At 41.2% G+C, this 16,247-nt stretch overlaps 1 protein-coding gene across 1 annotated transcript in view; it reads right to left on the reverse strand.

The window, feature by feature from the left end:
* Nucleotides 1-16,247, reverse strand: part of nisch (nischarin) — a 36,999-nt gene that overhangs the window by 7,846 nt on the left and 12,906 nt on the right. Inside the window, exons 13-27 of the mRNA XM_042218950.1 lie at nucleotides 14,738-14,930; nucleotides 12,478-12,596; nucleotides 12,056-12,150; nucleotides 10,977-11,162; nucleotides 10,287-10,582; nucleotides 9,678-9,892; nucleotides 9,066-9,478; nucleotides 8,224-8,408; nucleotides 8,073-8,136; nucleotides 7,755-7,893; nucleotides 7,383-7,533; nucleotides 7,064-7,183; nucleotides 4,633-4,794; nucleotides 4,084-4,256; nucleotides 3,456-3,646 (exon numbers count right to left, since the gene is read on the reverse strand). Of these exons, the coding sequence (XP_042074884.1) occupies nucleotides 3,456-3,646; nucleotides 4,084-4,256; nucleotides 4,633-4,794; nucleotides 7,064-7,183; nucleotides 7,383-7,533; nucleotides 7,755-7,893; nucleotides 8,073-8,136; nucleotides 8,224-8,408; nucleotides 9,066-9,478; nucleotides 9,678-9,892; nucleotides 10,287-10,582; nucleotides 10,977-11,162; nucleotides 12,056-12,150; nucleotides 12,478-12,596; nucleotides 14,738-14,930 (2,702 nt within the window). The remainder of the gene's footprint in view (nucleotides 1-3,455; nucleotides 3,647-4,083; nucleotides 4,257-4,632; nucleotides 4,795-7,063; nucleotides 7,184-7,382; nucleotides 7,534-7,754; nucleotides 7,894-8,072; nucleotides 8,137-8,223; nucleotides 8,409-9,065; nucleotides 9,479-9,677; nucleotides 9,893-10,286; nucleotides 10,583-10,976; nucleotides 11,163-12,055; nucleotides 12,151-12,477; nucleotides 12,597-14,737; nucleotides 14,931-16,247) is intronic.

The raw sequence follows: 16,247 nt of genomic DNA on the forward strand, positions 1-16,247 counted from the left end.
GAACCCAAAAAACTCATTAATATCAAAGCTGAATGTTTTTGGAAGTAGTTTTTAGTTTGTTTTTAGTTTTAGCTATTTTAGGGGGATATCTGTGTGTGCAGGTGACTATTACTGTGCATAATTATTAGGCAACTTAACAAAAAACAAATATATACCCATTTCAATTATTTATTTTTACCAGTGAAACCAATATAACATCTCCACATTCACAAATATACATTTCTGACATTCAAAAACAAAACAAAAACAAATCAGCGACCAATATAGCCACCTTTCTTTGCAAGGACACTCAAAAGCCTGCCATCCATGGATTCTGTCAGTGTTTTGATCTGTTCACCATCAACATTGCGTGCAGCAGCAACCACAGCCTCCCAGACACTGTTCAGAGAGGTGTACTGTTTTCCCTCCTTGTAAATCTCACATTTGATGATGGACCACAGGTTCTCAATGGGGTTCAGATCAGGTGAACAAGGAGGCCATGTCATTAGTTTTTCTTCTTTTATACCCTTTCTTGCCAGCCACGCTGTGGAGTACTTGGAGCGTGTGATGGAGCACTGTCCTGCATGAAAATCATGTTTGGTGCGTCGAGCCACCTGGGGGGCTCTTCAACTGGTGGGGGAGATTGTCACATCTTGCAGGAGCTTTCCTCTCTTCAGGAACTCTCTCTGCAGGAGGGGGAGATACAGGAGAGGTGGAGGAAGATCTCAGCCTGGGCTCTTATTGTCTTATGTAGTCTGGAAGATGAGTGGATGGTGGGGTGGGTGCAGTTTTCTCTGTGGTGGGGTTGGGTGGACTGTCCCGGGCTCTGTGGGGCCGGGAGGCGCTGCTGCACTGGGCCCCGGTCTGGATGGGCCTGGGCCCCCTTTCCCTGGCGGGTCGCGGAGTATGGGGGTGCCTACTGGGGTCAGCGGGGGAGCTGGCCCCAGGGAGGGGTCACTTGCCCCTCCCTTCCTTCCCTCCCCATCTCCAGCTGCCTCCCTCTTCCCGCTCCACCACAACCACCCACACATGCAGGGCCTTGGAGTAGGGGTATGTCACCAGGGTGCAGAGGAGCGTCAGCTGGCTGCCGGCGGAGCTCACGGGCGCGTCACTGCAACTCCCCCTGGCTTCTGCTCCGCGGCTGCTGAGTGAGCCCTCATCTGGGACTCTCCTCAGCTCTTTCTGGGACAGTGGCGCGGCTGCCCCTCTGTTGGTCTTCCTTGGTCTCTTGTGTTCTGGGGGCCTCTGGATGTCTGGAGTTTTGATCTCCTCCATACCTGCTTCATGCCCTGGAGGACGGGGCTGTGGCCCCCCCACACCCTCTAGCAGATCATTACATGAAGGAACCTTTTAAAAAAAACAAGCGCGTCCATGCTCACAGGTGTACACACGGGTGATCACACCCACAAACTACACCCTTTTTGGCTCCTACCTCAAAGCACACTGTGTTCTGTTGATCTTATGTGCTGCACAATAATGTTTAATATTTAGTATTTACTGTCATATTCCCATATATCATTGTGATGTTGTTTATTCTATTACTCTTGTTCTCTTCTGCTTGTTTTCTTTTTTCTTTCTCAGCAGGTGATCCAGGTGATTGATATATGCATTTTTTTTTTCTTTTCTGCCCGTTCTGTTGGTTTTTGTTTTTTGCCCTTCTCCCCCGTCCCTCTTCTCAGCTGTTTCTCTTTCCCTCTTTCTTTCTCCCCTTCTTTCCCCCAGTCAAGTCTGTCCCGTATTCAGCAAGTGAAAATAAAATAAACAATAAAAGGTGAATCAAATGGACCATTAGGCAAGGCTGGGATGGTCAATTTGGTAAAGTAAATCCGTTGGGCATCTTTCTTTGCCTTTAGACAACAATTCTGATGGCAAAAGAGCCAAACGGGACAGGCAAAAAAAAAAAAAAAAAAAAAAACAAAATCATGTTTTTCTTGAAGGATGCAGACTTCTTCCTGTACCACTGCTTGAAGAAGGTGTCTTCCAGAAACTGGCAGTAGGACTGGGAGTTGAGCTTGACTCCATCCTCAACCCGAAAAGGCCCCACAAGCTCATCTTTGATGATACCAGCCCAAACCAGTACTCCACCTCCACCTTGCTGGCGTCTGAGTCGGACTGGAGCTCTCTGCCCTTTACCAATCCAGCCACGGGCCCATCCATCTGGCCCATCAAGACTCACTCTCATTTCATCAGTCCATAAAACCTTAGAAAAACCAGTCTTGAGATATTTCTTGGCCCAGTCTTGACGTTTCAGCTTGTGTGTCTTGTTCAGTGGTGGTTGTCTTTCAGCCTTTCTTACCTTGGCCATGTCTCTGAGTATTGCACACCTTGTGCTTTTGGGCACTCCAGTGATGTTGCAGCTCTGAAATATGGCCAAACTGGTGGCAAGTGGCATCTTGGCAGCTGCACGCTTGACTTTTCTCAGTTCATGGGCAGTTATTTTGCCCTTGGTTTTTCCACACGCTTCTTGCGACCCTGTTGACTATTTTGAATGAAACGCTTGATTGTTCGATGATCACGCTTCAGAAGCTTTGCAATTTTGAGACTGCTGCATCCCTCTGCAAGATATCTCACTATTTTTGACTTTTCTGAGCCTGTCAAGTCCTTCTTTTGACCCATTTTGCCAAAGGAAAGGACGTTGCCTAATAATTATGCACACCTGATATAGGGTGTTGATGTCATTAGACCACACCCCTTCTCATTACAGAGATGCACATCACCTAATATGCTTAATTGGTAGTAGGCTTTCGAGCCTATACAGCTTGGAGTCTCTCTCGATGATGTGGACAAAATACTCATTTGCCTAATAATTCTGCACTCCCTGTACTGAGCCTGGGAATAGTCTATTTTCACATCAAAGTAAACATGTGAGGTTACTGAAACTAAGAGGCTTCTATCCACGGTGTGGAAAACACAACAGGAATGTGATGCTGGTGGTGGACTTACAACTTAAAATGGAGCGTGCAGACTGTAAAACATATTTAAAAGAATATGTGAGAATAAAGAGAACCAAAACAACAAAGGGCCAGTAAAATGTGGGATCGGGATCAGCAGGAACTGTCGGACTGAAACCTAAACAATCAAAAAGAGCCAGTATGTTACAGTTTCCTGTTCCTCTTGACAGTTTCTGAATTGATGCTTCTCCTCTTTGGCTTCATTGAGCACAGACTTGAGCTGTGTGTTTTCCTTCAGTATTTCAGACTAAGCTGTCTGCACAGTACAATCTCAGCTGGTCTCTGTCTCCTCTTCTTCCTCTTTTTCTGTTGCAGACGAGGACAAACAACGATTTTTTTTTCTTGCGGCAAACTTGTGACTCAGACCAAGTTCAGGGGCGACACAGAACACAGAATTGATTTTAATTTTCTAATACCTGTTGGACTTTCCTCCCCACTTTAAGGCCATTGTCGTGCATAATTCTGCTCTATCATAACACCCCTGTATACAGGCTGTTTGAAAAGGTTTTATTTCTTTGTTCTCACCTGGATGGAGGTTCTTTAGCGAAGTATGGCAGTGGATAGCTGACATAGTCTTCATCCAGCAGGAACACATCGGTGCTGGTTAGGATCAGAGTCCTGGGCTGGAGAACTGGAGACCGGGCAGAGCCTAAATCAGAAGAGGAGGTGCCTGAGAGTGCAGAGCCTTGGCTGGGTGGACTGCTGGGGATCTGGACCTGGTGGAAAATAATCATAATAAAAATAGAGAAAACCAAGAAGCTCAGAAATTGAAAACAGGAATTATAAAACCAGAAAAACAAGACTGGATTTGATTCTTTATCTAGAACATCAGTTTTCAGCAACAGCCAAACAGTCAAACAGCTTTAAGAGTTTATCACAATGTTACTGGAGGCCAAATTACTGTCATCCAAAATGCTCACAGTGTCATTATTACCACAGTAGCCCATTCACACATTTAGCAGATACAGAGGAGTGTGAACATTAACTGGAAGTCACGTTTCTATCAACATGAACATCCAACGTTGCTTCTCTTTTATAGATCCTTTTATATTCACAAGCTCATTGTGGCTGCAATTATGTGCACACTGAGTTAGCCTGAGAAGATCCTGCTTCCGCTCCTGTGTGCAACATTTCTCTAAGAAGAAGTTCTTACCTGGAAGACCAGCAGGTACAGCAGGACGTTAAAGGAGCATGGGGAGGAGGACGCCACGCTTGCTGGAGTCTTCCTCTCTGCTACAATGAAGGTCAAATCTCCCATCTCCTCCTCACTGGGATAAATGAACTTCACCTTGCTGCTGTGGACCAGCTCGTAGTTCTGCATCTTACCTGCAGGGGGAGACAAATTTACATTTGTTACGATGATCATTGCTTACTGGTGGTCTGTACAGATTTTATATTTGGTCAAAAATAATACATTACAAAAATAAACACTTAAATAGATCTTTTTCAACATAATTGTACAAAATGAAGAACTCAAGAAAGAGTAATCTTTACTGAATATATTGAACTATGATGTTATCTATGAAGCAACCAAGAATAAGTCCCTTCACAGTGTCATGATATATAAAAGTCTAAGAAGTCAGAGAAAATCAAGATCCATACAGAGAGGAAGTGCTGTCTGTTAACAAGATGTGGGTTTTATACTTTAATATTATATATTCACTCTTACTAGGACAACAGATGGCACCGTTGCCCGAGTTACCCGTGCTTGTGTTGGTGAACTGCGAGTAGAAGTCCTGATCGGATGGCTCTGGAGGAGGAAGCTGCTGCTGCAGACTGAGAGCTGACATCAGCTCCTGCAGGAAAACGCTCGTGCCATAGCTGTCCCTGCTCAGACAGCACACCACATGATCTGCTGAGTGACCTACAGGAGGGAGAATCGATGGAAAGCTAAGAAAATTATACAGACATTATTTATTTATTTAAAAGCAATTCACTCTTAAAGGGGGCTCATCACATCTTTCCTTACTTTCTGTCATACAAATATACATACATAGATGGATGTGCATATTAAATATGGCCCAAAATGTAAAAGCTCAGGCTTCAAACTGCTTTTTCCCCCCCACTATTTCCTCATCACTCTTTGAAAAAAAAGAAAATACTCAAGAATTTCCAAGTTAAATCGCAGTTCATTCCTGGAAACTCATAACACTTTTTTTTTTTTTTTCACAATTATTTAATTTTAATCTACCAGTAATAAATCGCCTATTTATAGGTGGAAAACCCATCACTATCATTTTCAAAGTTTGGGCGCCACTGACCAGCTGGCCCTAATCACTCTGCAGCAGGAATGTGTCCCTACACATACAAAAACAGAACAAGCACTACTGACGCTCTCCCAGATGGTGGAGCTGATGTGCAGCTGCTGGATGTGTGACTCAGGTTTGCTTGTAACAAAGTGGGTGTTAATGTATTTTTAGGCAGTTTTTTTTTTTTGTTTTAATAAATGGTATTAGGGCTGGGCCATATTATACCGTTCACGGTAATACCGGTATAATGTTAGGCAACGATAGGAAAATGAAATATCGCGATAGAATGAGTAAAACGCGCATGCGCAGTGCCTTTGTTTTCATACGCACATGGCCGATTGTTGAGTGAAACAGATGAACCAGAATTGGTTTGTAAAAATGGTGCAACTTCAGTGATGTGGAACTGGTTTGGTGTTTGTCCGTCAGATACAGACAAAGCACATTTTTTTGCAGAACATGCAAGCGGCGTCGTTGTGGACTAAGATGCCTAATCTGGAGAATCTGGGTCCTAAACTCCGTATGCTTCAGGTCAAACAACACTGCAGCATCACTAGAGTTAAAAACTGTCTAAATTCTTTCATCTTTAATAAAACGATCAGCATTGCTGCTTTACCAGGTGTAACTATGAAGTTTAACTTCCAGGCATCCATGAAAACAAAATTTATTACATTTAACGGAGTTAGAAGCTTAGCAGGAAGCTAGCGGAAGTTAGCTCGCTAGTTTCGCTAGTTACCTAAGCATGATATTGCATGTTCTGACTGAGAGATTTCTGAAAAAATTCAAACGTACAGCTCTGCTATCACTTCCAACATAAATGAAGACAGGAAACTAAACAGCAGTGACGTTTGTAGGGTTACTGAAGTTGGGCTAGCTGGTATATAATTGATGTGCTACGTGATCGCTAGCGACACAGCTATGTTAGCATAACATAAACAGTGAAGCTGGAGGACGAACACTAACACTTTTCCACTTATAAAAGTTAACGTGAAGGTTCTTCATGGTTAGAGACAAATGCAATCGCATGGCAGGATGCTGTAAACGGACCAAACTTCAGTCAGGAGAACAACTGAGATAATCCATCCACAATACGAGGTTAGTCATTAATATACTGCAACAACATGGGAATAGAGCAGCTGCCAGAGAATTCAACATTAATGAATCAATGGTACAGAAGTGGAGGAAGCAAGAAGAATGAGTTTAATAAAGTTTGATTTATCTGACTGCTTTGTTTCGCTTAATGTGCCTTATAATCCCGTGCACCTTATGGTCCGAAAAATACGTACTGCACACTGCAGTTTAATGTTGCAAAGCACCTCTTTTTAACTTCAGTGGATATTATACATGGTTATGCTCAGGATATGTCAGCCCATTTCTACTGGAAATGCCTTTTGGTTAAACTTTCAGCAAGGAATTTGCATTTGCACTGTTACATTTTTATAAAGCTTTAATGTACATAAAAACCAGCTTCTTGTTTAAGTGAAAATAAATGGAAGGTTGTCTTTTTGCGCTAGTAATGTTGTGGAGTTGTATTTTGTCTCGCATCAATTATATCGTCAGTTATATCGTTATCGCAAATTTTCAAATATATATCGTGATAAATATTTTTGGCCATATCGCCCTGCTCTAAATGGTATTATTTATTATTTTCCTTTTTAAAAAATTGCAGTTTCCTGTCTTTACGTGCACACACGCCTCTTGCCTTAACACCACAAATAAATTTCTATTTTATGAGAAAGTGCTGCGCGTTCAGTAAGAGGAGATAAATCTAATAGGACAGGCACACAGCTCACAGTACGAGTAAAAAAGCAAAGCTAATCTAGTTGAGTCCAAAAATAAAAATATAATGTTGGAATGTCATGAGAGAACAGGGGTAAAAGCACCCACCTACGACTCTGAAGTACTGATCAAACAGCCCAACGTTGACGGCCAGCAGATCAGAGAGTCCGATGGACATACAGCAGCACAGACATGTGTCTGGATCTCCAGAGTCTGATATGTCCAACACTGACAGAAACAGACAGAAAGAAAAAAGGAATCGAGATTTAACAAAAATGATCTCAGGGACACCACTCAGAGACATATTTTATAACTCAAACAATTGCAAAAAGCGCAATAATTCAGAAAAGAAATTTCAGGAATGACTCGACACAATGATGGATAAACGTCCCGTTGACCGGGGACCAGTCACATGAGTAAATTTTACCTGAGTGATGACCCAATGTAGTGGCCGAATCCTCCAACAGGAAGTAGATTGAATCAGTGGAGAGTAGCAGACAGCAGGTGAGTTCAGTCTCAGGAGATTTGTAGAGAATCACAGACAGCCACAGCACCTGTCTCACCTCCTCCGCCTCAGACTGATATAAGTGATATATATATTTTAAAAATGATTCATAGAATATAGAATAAAGATTTAAGACCTGTCCTAAAGTTTATTTATCTAACACAGTCACTGCAAACAGTAGTTATTAGAGTTATTAGAATATTACTGTGTTCTGATTTGAGCTCTGTTTACAAGCAAAGTGATCACTCTGAGTGATTTCTTGTAATGCATATGCTTCAAAAAAGGGTTTCTTACCTGTGCTATATATCTGTGGAAGTAGGTGAGCAGCTGCTGCTCTCCCAGTCCAGCCATGAGCTTCAGACCCGGTGACAGACCAGGAATGAGGTGGGGAGAGGGTTGGTTCTCCTCCATGTGAAGACAGGAAGAGTCCCAGCTGTGAAAGAAAAGGAAAAGACAAAAAGAAAAACATTCAGTCCATAAATATCTGGACAATGACACAGCTCTTTGTGGTTTTCCTCTGTCAACCACATCAAGGTGTGGTTGAAATGCAGACTTTCCGCTTTAATACAATTTTATTACTCTAGACTTGATGCTAATATTTAAAGGCTGTACCTGCTGGAGCCATGTGACTGCTTGGCATTGGTACAACAGCACTGGTCTCTGGATCTATAACGACCTGAGGACACAACAACAGAGCTGTAATACTTGGAAAAGAAACCAGAAGAGGTCAAACAAAATGAAAAAAATAGAGTCTGGTCTTCACCTTGTGAGAATTCACCTTGCTGTGAACAGAGCCTGGAGGGCCGGGGCAGGGCCACCACCTTCAGCCCCTCCAGAGCAGACCTTCGTTGGCTCAGCAACCCCAGAAAGGAGCTCTTGTTCTGGACCAGAGGAAAGCACACCAGCAGCCTGTGATCACCCAGCAGCAGCTCCACAGTGTGACTCCTCCTAGTGGACACAATACAATATTGGAAAAAAAGAGATTCACACAGATTTAAAGAAAGAAAATCAAGGAAAAAAATGTTTTGTTTATTGCTGTTTATTTTTATTTATAGTATTTATACAAAAGATTCAACTTAAAGAGTTTCAAATTAGGTTATGGAATAAATAAATAGTAGAGATTCATGATTTTAAATCTGGAGGAATCACACTAAGTTGAATATGATTAATTTGTAAAGCAATCTACTGATTAGACACGACATAACCACAATTAATCATAATATAAAAACCATCAATGTAGCCATCATTTCAAATACAAAGATATTTTTGTAGATAAGGTCAGAGTTGGCTTAAAGAAACTCTTTATTAAATAAATCATTGCTGTGTTGTGGTTTTATGACACTAATAACAACATATTCCAGTTATATACATTTATACAGTTATGTAAACGCGCCAACAGGCATAATGGTTAATAATGACCAACAGCTTTTTCTTGTCCCTGAACTTCACATCATCTTTTTTTTCCTCAGGTGCTGAAATATATTCAGATTTCTTTGCTTTGCTCTAATAATTTTATATAAACTAATGAAATTATCGATTTAGAACATAAACATAAATGTCAGAGTTCAAGTCTAGAGTTACACCATCCACTCGCACCATCTTTACCTCTGGGGATGTTGTGGGTCTGAGCAGGATGCATTGCTGACTTTGTCCCCCACCTGAGCATCTCTCTCTCTGGGGTGAAGCACCACAGAGCCGAGGGCTACACGGACTAGCCTACAAAAGGAGGAGGAGAGATGACAAAGGCCAGCATTGGGCTTCTCTATTTCTGACAGCTCTCTGAAGTCCATCTTCAGCACCCACAGTTGTCGGTGGGTGAGGAAGAGCAGAGAGGGAAGGCTGGGCTCCTCAGATAAGATGTCTGAAAGGAGGAGATTAGTGTTGAGGGCAGATGACGAAGAGGAGGGCATGAAGAGGACGGGATAGCCTCCCTGCGCCCCTTGACTTTCCTCCAGCTCCCAGGAGTTGATGAGTGAGCGAGGAAGGAGTTGACGAGTGTTGGAGAGCTCTGGGTCAACCTGGAAGAAAGAAGGCAAGTTCCTGTTTCTAAATATGACTTATGGTAAGTTAATAAAATAAACTCACAGCTCTATTTTTATCTTTAAAAATGCAATCAAAGAATCTGAAATGGATAAAATGCAATACAAATACAAATATTCAAAACCACTGACTGCATCTGAATATTAAACTGAGGCGCCTTATGTGTTACTCTCTGACCTGAAGCAGCACCGTGAGCTCAGATCTAATATGCTGAAGCTCCTCAACCTCAGAGAAGATGTAGAACCAACGGGCTGGTTTTTCTTGCAGTCCAAAAGCAAGACAGGAGTCTGGGAGCTCAGCTTGGGAAGAGAGTGACAGCTGAGAGTACGGGAGCAGGAGGTCCACCTGGAGGCTGAACAGCACTTCCTCCAAAGGCAGAGTCAGATCTTGGTCTACAGACAGGAAAACAAAACACACATCTTAATATTTTACTCAATATTACAGCACTACACATCATGCATTTGCAGTGTTCTCTCAAAGGTTTAACACATAAAGATATGCCATATAATAAAAAAATAAAAATCCTTATATTTAAGAAGCCAAACCATCCAGTGTTTACAATTTGCAAATTAAACCTTGTGAGATTTTTTTTAATATCTTTCTCATCAGATCGGGTTGGAAACCAACAGTGACATCAAAATCTAGTTAGTCTCAGTTAATTTATAACAGAAGTGTTGTAGAAGTTAACTAGATTTCTTCTAAATCAAATTTGTGCGTCAGATGGAGATAAAAATGACAAAACAGCTTCCAAGTTTGCTCCAGTCTGCATGTAGACTGTGTGCTTACCCATGTTCTGATTGGCCCTTGTGAAATCATGTGATGAGCACAGCAGGCCCAACAGTTGGTCCGCAAGCACCAGGCATGCCACCTTCTGCTTCACCTCCTCCTCCTCCACCTGAACACAGTAGCACCACAGAACCCGGCGGACCTGGACCTCTTCCTGTTTCTCCTCACTCTGCTCCTCCTGATGGCCACCAGGCTCCTTTGCAGTAGGAGCAGGGAGCGACATGAAAGAGGGGCCGACCAGCTCCTCCACAGAATCATCCAGACTCATCTCAAAGTAGCCATCAGTGGACCCTAGACTGGAGTGATAAACACAGAATGAGCTAAAAGTCATCTTCAGGTCTTTTAAGTTCTGAATTTCTTCCGTGTTTATAAGTTGATTATCTAAAATGATCTGGCTGTTGTTATAAATATGCATCCAAAGGATCATTTCTCTAATAACTTTTAAAAACAGCTGGAATATAACACTGATCTGATGAATTATAGAGGATTTCACACACAGTAAAGAAATTTTAAAATCTCAGAAACCTTTTGACTCTGCAGATTCAGTGGGAATATCTGGAATCCTCAAATTCAGTAACAGAATATATCTGGTTTAAATACCTGGGGCTGCCCACTTCAGTGCCCTCTACATGAGACTGAACTTCTCTGGATTCAGAGCTCTTCTCTTCCTCCCTCTCCTGCTCCTTCTCTTACCCCTCCTTCTTCAACTTCTGCTGCCTTAGGGTGGAGCTGAGATGCTGCGTAAGCTGGGTGATGAAGTCCTTGTTGGAGGAGGAAAGGGAAAGCAGGTGAGAAGGAAGCAGAGGACACCAGGCAGCACTGCACGAGGAGCAACTGGCCTCAACGGGTCTGGATGAGGAAGAGGAGCAGACACAACTGGAGGGGGGAGAGAGGAGAAACAGATGTGTTTTTATTGCTTTTGTTTAATATAAGATAAAAATGTCAGCTCATAAATACTGTTACCACAGCTTGGTTTAGCTCATCCTGCTTATGTGTTAACTGTGAGATAAATACAAGCTCACTGAAAATACTCTTATCACCAAAAAGAGGATGATGGTTACGCCCCTTACCCACAAGTCACGGGTCACAAACCTGTTTAATACTGTGCTGTTGCTGAAATATGAATTCAGGGAGCATATTTACAATCCACAATTCCCAACGGCTTCAGGAGTGTGTTGGCAGGTCTATCTAAATGGTGAATGGACTGGTTCTACTCTCCTTGAGAACTCAAAGCACTTTAAAACCACATATCTCTAATCATATTTCAAGTAATTATCATCATAGTAAAAATGTAGGTAAGTGTGCTTTTTACGTTTTCTTATTGTATGTGTAATTAGCGTGGCATTTTGTCCAGGGCTCTGATTGGAGGAGCCAGAGACACTCACCCTGGACTGAGCCAATAATGTCATCTCAAGCACTATACAAGTAAGACTGGAGGATAGCCTTATTTCCCCTCTCAGTTTATTTTTTTAATCAGGTCTGACTGGTGAATGAATATATAGATGCACATTTTTGTTGGTTTGTTTTTTAATGTAAAGCTTTGCTTCTATCCCAACTCATTTACACAAGAACATCCAAATATGAACAGAAAACCAAGATTGGCAAGACTGCTGTCGTTGAATAGTGAGACTTTTACAAAGACTTATTCACTCACATTTCTGCTGTTGAATTATTGTCACTGAAACTCAATAACCTCCGTATATATTAGATGTTAAAAGCCAATTTTAATTTTAAATGTTATGGTAACAGCACTATTATCTGATACTGACCATACAGTAGCAGAAGTAGAAGTAGTAACAGTAGTAATGCTTGTAGAAGCCCCAGAGTGAGTGTGTTCAGACAAACTGACAACCGGCTGTTGCATCTGAAAACACAAAGACACACAACAATAAAGATCAGCTGACTCTAAACAAGATCTACCTCCACCTGAACACCTCACATGCAGTCTTGTGCTTTCACCTGTCCAAAGTGATAATATCATAAGAATTTTACTGTGTTCCTTTGATGTGTTTGCATTCTTTAAAATTAGCAGCAACCCTCAAACATTTTGCACAAACATATCAGGAAGATTTATAATTAAGTAACCAATACTACCCCTCCCATCTAACCAAACACTTCCCCTTCTAACTAATATCCTATTGGTGTGATGGTAACAGACCCCTCCCATTTCCGATGCTTGTGTGTGTTTAACCTGTGCAGAGTCAGCAGACGGGAGGTGTGTGTTGGTGCTAAAGCTTGCAGAGGGAGGTGTAGGATCCACAGGAGGGGGAACACTGGGGGGAACTGGGGCTTCTTCTCTGTTCGTCATATCTGAAACAGGACAGCAAACACATCAGCGATGCTGGGGGTGAAATCATTGGCAGGTGTGATACCCTCAAACCAAGGGTATCACATCTTGGTTAAAAGATAAATCATTTAAATTTAAATACATAAACTTCTAGTAACAAATGGAATTACGTTCCACAAAATAATAGCCATAAATAAGGATCAGAAAACATGCTTAAATGTTTAGTTTTGAAAGATTAGCGTCCACATCTTGTAAAAAGGTGGTTAATGAACAGGTGTCACGGGAACTACAGCAAAACATTAATGTCAGCAGTGGTATTATCAAGCTATAACCTCTGGGGCTGAAAAATGAAGCCAATCCAGAAACTCTGTGTGTGTGTGTGTGTGGGGGGGGGGGGGGGGCTTTTTAACTACACTTTTTGTATGAAAAGTGCTTTATAAATAAATAAAGATTGATTGATTGAAACTGTAAAAACTGCAGTTTCTCTAACAGCCACATGCTGTTCCATAACTGAGTCAATCCTTATAGACTCCCATGTTATAATGGTCAAATTCTATTGAACTCCACCTCTTTCATAACCACTATATTATCTATCTATCCATCCATCCATCCATCCATCCATCCATCCATCCATCTATATCGATAGATATACACATATACATACATATGTATGTATGTATGCATATAATGTCCACCAGCTGTTTATTTTTCCCTTCGATGAAGATGATGCCTCCATTCCTGATGTAACATGGAAACAGATGATACCAGCAGTAATTCAGAGGTCTGGAATCAGGCTTTTTTTAATGGTTTTTGTTGTGAGATATAGCAAGATTTTATTTAAGAATTAAAAAGAGTGAAAATTAAGTGTTATGAGGGCTGTTAATCTCCAAGTCTGAGCTGGAGGAAAGGCTTTACAGTTTGGTTCAGAGAGACTTGTCTTTATTTAGAAAGCGTCTCCAAACCAGAGGACAGAAAGCTGTTAGAGCAGTTTATGAGCTTTACATTGTGTACAGTTTCATTACTGTTCCACTTAGCCGCGTTTTATGTATGTGGCTAGAGACACATGACTGACAGAAAAGTTCAGGATATCCTCAACAGAAATGAGCTTTACTGACTCATCCACTTATATCTGACTTAGCTTAAAGAGTAAAAAGTAGCGGATGTTTTAAGGCTGTAAAACCCCTCACTACACACTTTTCTCAGACTGGCATCAACATTTTCACACTATTCTCTCTTGTTTAAAAACTCTCAAAGTTCAAACCTTCGTAGAAAAATAAGTCCAGTATTATAGAATGAAACCAAAGGCACCCGCAGGTGACGACGTTTTGTCAACATTGTTGTGTTTGTTGGGGAGAAAACTTACAAACATACAGTACAGCACTTCAGAGTCACACTGCTAGCGATCGAAGATTTGTGTAAATTTGACAAGCTGGACGCATCCTGTATTGACAGGAGACACGGCACGAGATTGATTGACAATGGTCTACAGCCAATCAGGACGGAGAACACAATGCGCTGTAAAAAAAAAAAATATATATATATATATAAAATAAAAAAAAATTAAAAAAACATGCAAAATTGCACACAAAAAAGTCTGCAAAACAGCGAGGCCGCGAAAGGTGAACCGTGTTATAGCGAGGGACCACTGTACTTATATTCAATTATTTATTTATTTATTTTTCACACAAACGGTAGCAGCAGAAGGTTGACCGGCCGTGGCAATTATGAGGTACATTTTACATTTTATATTTTTTAACTCTTTACTGACTGAAGCATGTTTGTCCTATCGCAGCCACCGTAGCTAGGATTATGCACTTTAATTAGGAGGGGCATTAAATCAGAATTCAGTTGTCTGCAATCTGATATCTGCTAGTGATCTAGCAGTGAGATTTTACACACTGTAATAAAATGCAACAATTGCTTTTAGGCATGGATTCAACATCATATCTGCTTTGTAGGAAACTCAAGGATGCCGTCAAAAGATATTTCTAAAACTCAACTCAAACGTATTCATTTCACAATAATTTAACTAGTTTGTTGATCAACGCCCAATTTATAAATGATTTAGAAGTAGTATTGAACCATCTGGCTGTTGTCCTTTATTAGAAACAAAAACAAACATCCCCTCCCTCAGCATGGCACAGCCTGATACATACATGATTACCTTTGCTGGGGCAGGCAGCCTGCTGGGCCGAAGAGGTAGAAGAGGAAGAGGAGGAGGACGTGACAGCAGCGGGAGGAGCGACAGAAGAGGGAGAGCAGGTGGATGGGAGAGGAGAGGAGGCCGGGAGAGGGGAGGGGGAGGAGGAGGAGAGGAGAGGAGGTACAGCAGCAGAAAGCCTGGTCTCCTCACTGATCTGACGGGAGGACAGAGAGGGGGGGAAGCCTTCAGAGATCAGCAGTCATCTACATATCACATCACAACTCTACGACCAGCAGCTCCCTCAGCTGCAGAGCAACAAATGACCTTTTTTTTTTTTTTTTAAAGATCTAAAGACAATCTCTGATGATATATAAACAAAAAACATAAAAACCAAACTATCTGTAGCAGTCTGGTGCCACTGTATAACAGTGAAGTTAATGAGCTAAATCTGTGTGCCTATAGTTTAAACAACTGACAGGTTTTGTAGCTTTAACTCTTTCTTCTATAAAGAGTTTTAAGGGTTATTCCTATTAGGCTTCCAAGGGTTCAACAGTTAACAAACTACAGTGAATATTCTGTGTGCCTCTCTTTTATTTGCCATTTTGTTCCTATAGACAGGCTTTGTAAATGTGAAGAGATATTAAAATATCTGGGTTCCCAGTCAATGACTTTTAAACATTGTCATTTAAACAGGAATCAGCTTAATATTTTTAAAATTTCTTAAGTGGTGTCAAGATACATGTATGAGGACTTAGGGCATATATCAAGTCATGCACACAGAGTCAGTTATGACCCTTTGCTAAGCCTACTGCATGTTTTAGAATTAGTGTTAGTAAAATACTCCGGACTCTATTATGGCTTTGTTTAAATGAGACGAGATGCATTATTATTATTATTATTACATGTATTTCATGAATAATAAACGAGCTGTAATTTGGCTAAAGTTTGATCAGTGTTTGTAGCCTGTGTGAGAAACCTTTGAAGCTTCGCAGGCCGTTATGAGTAAAGACTACTTTGGAGGCTAAATATCCAAACAGCAACCCTAAGTCATTTAGAAAGTCCTTACCTGACCTGAATTTGTTAAACTTGTTACCTTCCTTCCTGTGATACATACATGTCCTGATGCACTACGCAAAAGCTGCTTAAACACAGATTTAGCTCATAAATCAGTTATGTTGCAGTGTGTTAGTTTTTATCTCCACACTGAACGATTTATTTATATTTGATGCATTTTGAATAATTCTGCTGCTGATGTGCAATATGTGTTCAATCAGAAAATGTTAGCATGAAGGTGGTGTCCAACTGCAATTCCTTATTTACCAAGAAAACTACACAGCGCCTTACACTGAATAATTAGCATTAGTACCTAATAAAACCTCTGCTAAACTTTCAAGGCTTCAGGAGCCGTTAGTAAATAATACGATGTCAGAAAAACTATGTTAGTTACATCTAACTGGTGGGTTTGTACACGTCATGATTATTGATTGAGCTACAATCAGGTTAAAGTTATGAAACAACTACAGCAGGTTTC

Source organism: Haplochromis burtoni, unplaced genomic scaffold (assembly GCF_018398535.1).
Source record: "Haplochromis burtoni strain Fernald_Lab_line unplaced genomic scaffold, NCSU_Asbu1 Contig_26, whole genome shotgun sequence".
Taxonomy (NCBI): Eukaryota; Metazoa; Chordata; class Actinopteri; order Cichliformes; family Cichlidae; genus Haplochromis; species Haplochromis burtoni.